Source organism: Miscanthus floridulus, chromosome 3, assembly GCF_019320115.1.
Source record: "Miscanthus floridulus cultivar M001 chromosome 3, ASM1932011v1, whole genome shotgun sequence".
NCBI lineage: Eukaryota > Viridiplantae > Streptophyta > Magnoliopsida > Poales > Poaceae > Miscanthus > Miscanthus floridulus.
In genome coordinates this window covers 11,446,081-11,453,440 of record NC_089582.1, presented here as the reverse complement: position 1 = coordinate 11,453,440, position 7,360 = coordinate 11,446,081, and the positions used below count along the sequence as shown (strand labels likewise).

The window sequence follows — 7,360 nt, the reverse complement described above, 5'->3', positions numbered from 1 at the left end:
CGGCCTCCATATGTATACACGCACATTGCTATGGAATAGATTGATTCATTCCCACAATTACACTTTCATGGTATCACACGCGGTTCGCTCCTACGTCCGCGCTTCCGCAAACCCTCGCCGCCGCTGATTCGTCGCCGGCTATCGTAAATACCAAGACCGACGCTGTCCTTCGGACGCCGGTCCTTTCTCACCGTCGCTGTCCAGCGGACACCGGCTCTTCTTTTTCTTTTTTTCTCCTGCCGCTGATCTCTTGCCAGAACCTCACGTTCTGACGTGACCCAATTTGCTTCCAATCCAGCGTGTGCTTCCGATCGCTGGCCTCATCGTGACTTCGTCCGCTGGTCTGGTCGCGACTCGCGAATGCCCAACCGTCGCGTCTCCCTCTCGATGGCGGACGACGACGACGCTGCAGCCGCCGCCAAGGCCGCGGAGGACCAGCGCCTCGCGGCTGAGGCCGAAGCCCGCCGTGCCGAAGACGCACGCCGCGCCGAGGAAGCCCGCCTCCGTGCTGCCGCTCTGGACGAGTATGAGCGCGCCCATGAGGCCCTCTGGGCGCAAGCCACTGCTGTCGTCAACGTGAAGGCGCTCATCCCGGTTATCCTCGATCAGGCGACGAACACCTACACCAAGTGGCGCGGCATGTTCCTCACCATCCTCGGCAAATATGCCCTGACTCGTCACGTCCTTGAGGACGAAGCTTTCTCGTCGCGCCCGGCATGGGGTCAAGCCGATTGCTGCGTCCTGACTTGGATCTACAGCACCGTCTCCAGCGACCTGCAGCAATCTCTAATGATGCGACAGGGCCCCGCTCGAGGGGCGTGGTGCTATCTCGAGGACGAGTTCCTCGACCAAAAGGAGTCCCGGGCGCTTCTGCTCGAGACGAAATTCCACAACTTCCGCCAAGAGTCCCTGAGCATCACCGACTACTGCCGCCAGCTCGAGTCGATGACGGCTTCCCTTGCCGAGTTCGGCAATCCCATCGGCGATCGGCAGATGGTGCTCACGCTCCTTCGCGGCCTCGGCGGCAAGTTCCGCCACATGGTGTCCATCCTCAAGATGCACAGGCCGTTCCCCACGTTCACGGAGGCACGAACGCACCTACTGTTGGAGGAGCTGGAAATCAACGCACGTCCTCCGTCCCCGCCATCCGCACTCATCGCTGCAACGCCGCGGCCTGCAGCTCCCGGGGCTCCAGCACCTCCATGTCCGAGGGCACCTCCTCCAGCATGCCCCCCGGCGCCAAACGGCCAATGCACCGGCCGTCATCGCGGCCGCGGTGGACGCAACGGCCAGCAGCAGGGCCAATCGGTGCTCCCTGGTGGCGCCCCTCCGGCTGGATAGGGAGGTGCACCCCCCGGCATGCATCCGTCCTTCGCGCACCCATGGGCTGGCACTATACGGCTGTGGCCATATGACCAGTCCGGGCACCCACCACCGCCGCCAGCGTTCAGCGCCGTTCCACAGTACAACGGCTTCGGCGCCAGCAGCTTCGGCGGCGCACCTAGCGCCTATGGCGGCTTCTACGGCGCTCCATCCCCTCCGTACGGCACGTACTACGGGGGAGCTGCACCCCCATGTTTCTAGGCGCCCGCACCGGCGTACCAAGCGGCGCCCTGGGACCCCACTCACGGTGGTGCATGGCATCAGGACGCCCTTGCACACTCCTTCAACACCATGACGCTCAACCTGCCGAACGCTACTTCCGAGTGGTACGCCCACTCCGGTGCAGGTTCACACATGACCTCGGACGCTGGTAAACTCTCCACCATTGCCTCGCCCACTTCATTCACTCCTTCATCTATCATTGTGGGAAACGGTGCCTTGCTTCCTGTCACAGCCACTGGATCACATACTTTTTCTTTACCGCATCGCAATTTAGTTCTCAATAATGTGCTGGTGTCTCCCAACATTATTAAGAATTTAATTTCTATTCGTCGCTTTACCACCGACAATAATTGCTCCATTGAGTTTGATCCCTTTGGCCTTTCTGTGAAGGATTTGCAAACCAGGAACGTGATCGCCAGGTGCAATAGCTCCGGTGACCTCTACCCGTCCTATGCACCCTCCACCACCACCTCTGCGTTCCTCGCTACACCCACCTCCCTTTGGCATCGCCGTCTCGGTCATCTTGGGCGTGAAGCTTTGTCCAAACTTATTACCTCCAGTGTCATTTCCTGTAATAAAGATGATGTCAACCACATATGTCATGCGTGCTAACTTGGTCGTCACGCACGTTTGCCGTTCAGTTCATCTACCTCGCGAACTTCTCATAATTTTGATTTAATACACTGTGATTTATGGACACCACAAGGGCAAAGGGTTTTTGTGGCGAAAATTTTCATCACAAAAGCTTATTTTTTCGCCACAAACCAGCCTTTGTGGCAAATTTTTAAATCGCCACTAGTCGCCACAAATACTCGCCTCACAGATACTCTAGTGAATCAGAAGAAGAAATAGATAACGACTAGCAAATAACTGATAATCAAGCTGAAATTTCTAAAGGGAATATATATATGAGATGCAGCTTCATCTCCTTGGTCACTTGCTTTACAAACACTACACAGTAGTGTCAAACAAATAAGCATTTAGGATATCATGGTCACTCTAGCATTTTTAGCTATGTTTTATTTCCTAATACTTATCAGTTTTCCAAGCCCTGGTAATATGATATATATTCATTATAAACAAGCTATTCATCCACAAATTGTCAATTCACGTATTACTATGGCCATCCGGATTTGCGCTTGCTTTTGTTCGTTCTCACTAATTTTACTTCCGTTCTGGATCCCTACAAGACAAACTTGTGTCTTTTTGTTTCCACAACCAAATTAACTGGTACATAAAATCACTAAAACCTAAGATAATAGAGGTCTAATTTCTACTTCAATTACAGAATTACAACATAATATACTAGTATTATGTAACTAAACATAACTAAGGCATTTCCCGTATGCAATGACCAAGGTTCAAGTGCCCAATCAATGCCACTGAAACATCACTAAGGCATTTGGCAATTGAGCGTCTAGCCTACATTCAAACTCCAGAGAATCGAATAGGCAAATATGGTGAATTGATCAAATAATCTAAACTGGAGAGCAACAATGCTTACTATCCAATCCTATGACCTCGGATGAGCCGCCATGTTAGGCCTCTGGCCACACAAGCCGCTAGCTGCACAGGCGGCCCTAAAGCTTCAGTGCTCCACTACGAACACGCCTGAGCTACGACCGCCCGCCAAACGCGGCCGCCCGCCACACACCTGAGCGGGCTGCCCGCATCCCTGCCCGTGTTGACGCCCGCAAGATGACCGTACCCGGCTCACAGTACGGCGCGAGCAAGCAGCTCGGCGTCTTCCTCCTCGGGCGCAGGTGGCCGCGGCCAGGGACGCAGCGAATCCGACCTTTTGTGAGCTCGTCGAGATTGGCGGCAGCGACAGTGGGCGAGCTCGTCGAGTGCGAGGCGAGATTCGGTGGATCCAGGTGGGAGCGGGGATGGCCGGAGACCATGGGCGAGCTCGTCGGCGCGGAGCAGAAGCATCGAGCTGGGGGCGGCCGGAGACACTCGTCGAGATAGGCGGCTGCGGCCTTGGGAGAGCTTGCTAAGCGCTGCACGTGCGAGCTTCGGTGCAGCCATGGGCAAGGGCATCGACGGCCGGCGACTATGGGCGAGCTCGTCGGCGCTTGGCGGAGCTCTAAGCTTGGGGGCGGCCGGAGATGCTCCGTCCAGTAATTGGAGCTGCAGAAAACTTGAGAAGATATTGTTTCAAAAAAAAAGATAAGGTGGAGTTTGACTGACAAGTCGGACCCATGATAATACAATATTTGCCACTAATTATTTATCATACGGAACACATGTTTTTATCACTAATATAAATATTATATAACAAGAAAATTTATTTTCTCACAATTAACTTGGTAACAAGTGACAAAAGAATATTTTGCCTCAAAAATTTCTCAGTCATCAGCTACCATGTGGCGAAGCAAAATTTTGTCACAGATTAACGTACTAATAGTGGAGGGAAATTGTTTAGTCACAATTAAGATGGTAAATAGTGGCAAAATACAATTTTGCCACAACATTTTCTCACTGACCTTGAACCGTGTGGTGATATAATATTTTGTCACCGGTAGATGGCAAAACTGTGAGAAAATAAATATTTAGTCACAATTAACCTATTTATTAGTGACAAATTAATGTTTCATCACTAAATTCGCCACTGAAGGTGCATCCTGTGGCGATATAGTAGTTTGCCACTAATAATCGAAGCAATAGTGATGAAAATTAGTTTGGTCACTAAAAACATGGGAATCAGTGACAAATTAAGATTTCGCCACCACATTTTATCACTGATGCTCGGTCTTCCTGTAGTGGGACCTCCCCAATTGTTAGTGTGTCGGGCTATAAATATTATTTGGTAATTCTTGATGATTGCTCCCACTACATTTGGACGTTTCCGCTCCGCCTAAAATCCGAGACTTTTTCCACCCTTGCCAATTTTTTCACTTTTATTCGCACCCAATTCGGCACCACCATCAAGAGCGTCCAGTGCGACAATGGCCGTGAATTTGATATTTCCCAGGCCCGCACGTTCTTTCTCTCCCACGGTGTTGCCTTACGCATGTCGTGCCCCTATACTTCTCAGCAAAATGGGAAAGCAGAACGCTCTCTTCGCACCATAAATGACATTCTGCGTTCTTTTTTGTTTCAGGCAAGTCTCCCTCTGGCTTATTGGGTTGAAGCCCTTCACACTGCGACATATCTTGTGAATCGGCTCCCCACTAAAACCCTTGCCTTCTCCACACCATATAGTGCCCTCTTTTCCTCCCAACCCTCCTATGACCATCTTAAAGTTTTTGGGTGTGCCTGTTATCCTAACATGTCCTCCACAGCACCTCACAAACTTGCCCCTCACTCGTCCTTATGTGTTTTTCTCGGCTATTCCTCGGAACACAAAGGCTATCGGTGTCTCGAGCTCGAGTCGAACCGCATTCTTATTTCTAGACATGTCATTTTTTACGAGTCCTTCTTTCCTTTCGCCGACATGTCTACCACTCCCATGGCATCCTCCGCCTTGGATTTTCTCCTTGATGAACATGATCTAACCGCTCCTATTCCTAGAGCAAGACTTGTGCATGCAGGTACACCTCACGTCGTGCATGGGCGTGTAGAGGCACCCACGCCTCCTCCTGTGCAGATGAGCGTTGGATTGGGGACGCCCAATCCCTCGCCCGGGACCTCCGCCATGTCGACCGGCGCTGCTGCCCCTGTGCACCCTGCACAGGCTGCTGCTAGCAGCGCCCCCGCCGCCTCGCCGACCGCGTCACCGGGTGCTGCTGCCCCTGTGCATCCTGCATAGGCTGTTGCCCGTAGCAACGCAGCCACCGGTCGCACGGCCAACACTCGCCCAGTCTCCATCACCCCTGTCGCTAATGTGCATCCCATGCGCACTCGCGGCAAAGACGGCATTGCACAGCCCGTGGATCGCCTCAACCTCCACGTTGTGCCTATGTCGCCACTGCCTCGCTCCGTTCGTGATGCATTGTCAGACCCCAATTGGCGCTCCGCTATGCAAGCTGAGTATGATGCTCTGATCGCCAATGACACCTGGAGTTTAGTACCACGGCCTCCTGGGGTCAATGTGGTAACTGGCAAGTGGATTTTCGACACAAACTGCTCGCAGATGGGTCTCTTGATCGCTACAAGGCTCGCTGGGTCCTTCGAGGGTTTACCCAGCGCCCTGGTGTGGATTATGATGAGACTTTCAGTCCGGTTGTCGAGCCTGCGATAGTTCGCGTTGTTCTCTCTTTGGCTCTCTCTCAGGACTGGCCCATTCATCAGCTAGATGTGAAGAATGCATTCTTACATGGCACCCTCACCGAGACAGTGTACTGCGTACAACCCTTTGGTTTTGTGGATTCCTCTCATCCGAATCTTGTCTGTCGGCTCAACAAATCTCTATATGGCTTGAAGCAGGCTCCTCGTGCTTGGCATCATAGGTTCACCTCCCATCTTTTTTCCCTTGGATTTGTTGAAACCAATTTAGATAGTTCACTGTTCATCTATCGCCGAGGGTCAGACACTGCCTATTTGCTGCTGTATGTGGATGATATTGTTCTCACTGCCTCCTCTGCCAAGTTTCTCAAGCATGTGGTTGGGGCTCTCCAGCGTGAGTTTGCTATGACGGACATGGGCCAGCTTCACCATTTTTTGGGTATTTCTGTGACACGCTCTGCCAATGGTCTGTTTCTCTCTCAATGACAGTACACTCAGGATATTTTGGAGCACGCCGGGATGAGCGCATGCAAGCCGTGTAGCACACCTATTGGTCTCCACTCCAAATTATCTGCAGATGGACCTCCCGTTGATGACGCTACTCAATACCGCAGCCTGGCAGGTGCTATACAATATTTGACTTTCACCCGTCCGGACATTGCATTTGCTGTTTAGCAGATTTGTCTCTATATGCATGATCCTCGAGAGCCCCACCTCGCGGCTCTCAAGCGCATCTTGCGCTACCTACAGGGCACTGTGTCCCTTGGACTGACTATGCGCAGGTCTTCCCTATGGAGCTCGTTGTCTACAAGGATGCCGACTGGGCTGGATGTTCCGACACTTGCCGGTCGACCTCTGGCTACGCAGTGTTCCTCGAAGACAACCTAGTGTCGTGGTCCTCCAAGCGCCAACACACGGTTTCCCGGTCCAACGCCGAGGCCGAATACCATGCCGTGGCAAATGGTGTTGCTGAAGCTACTTGGTTACGTCCGTTACTCATTGAGCTTCAGCACCCGCCTCGCCATGCCACCCTGGTCTACTGTGACAACATCAGTGCTGTATATCTCTCCAGCAATCCAGTGCAGCATCAGCGGACGAAGCATGTTGAGATCGATCTCCATTTTGTTCGAGAGAAGGTCACCCTCGGTCACGTTCGGGTTCTTCATGTTCCTACGACATCACAGTACGCCGACGTCTTCACCAAGGGCCTACCCACCTCACTGTTCCAGGAGTTTCTATCTAGCCTGACCGTTAGCGATGCTCCCGATTAGACTGCGGGGGAGTGTTAGACTATTGTAATTATAGTATGTATAATTATAATAGCCAGCCCTTGATTTTAGGCATGTACGCATGTGCGGTTGGCTTAGAGCCACCCCGGCCTCCATATGTATACACGCACATTGCTATGGAATAGATTGATTCATTCCCACAATTACACTCACTAGTAGAGAAACGACCTTTGATCCACTTTGAAATTTGGCTGTAGTCCCGGTATTTTTCACGCCCGGGACTAGAGAAACCTTTAGTCCCAGTTGGTAGCTCCAACCGGGACTAAAGGTCCCTGCCCAACGGCTACTACGCCAGGCTT

General features: G+C 52.2%; 1 protein-coding gene across 1 annotated transcript; it reads left to right on the top strand.

Moving 5' to 3' along the window:
- The first annotated feature begins 360 nt into the window (after positions 1–360).
- LOC136543141 (uncharacterized) lies at positions 361–1,341 on the top strand. Its single transcript, XM_066535682.1, has one exon. The coding sequence runs from the start codon at positions 361–363 to the stop codon at positions 1,339–1,341; it is 981 nt and encodes a 326-aa protein (XP_066391779.1).
- Positions 1,342–7,360: the final 6,019 nt, after the last annotated feature.

Bases quoted from the DNA above. Each gene is read 5' to 3' on its own strand.
- LOC136543141 (XM_066535682.1), top strand. From the start codon at position 361: ATGCCCAACCGTCGCGTCTCCCTCTCGATGGCGGACGACGACGACGCT.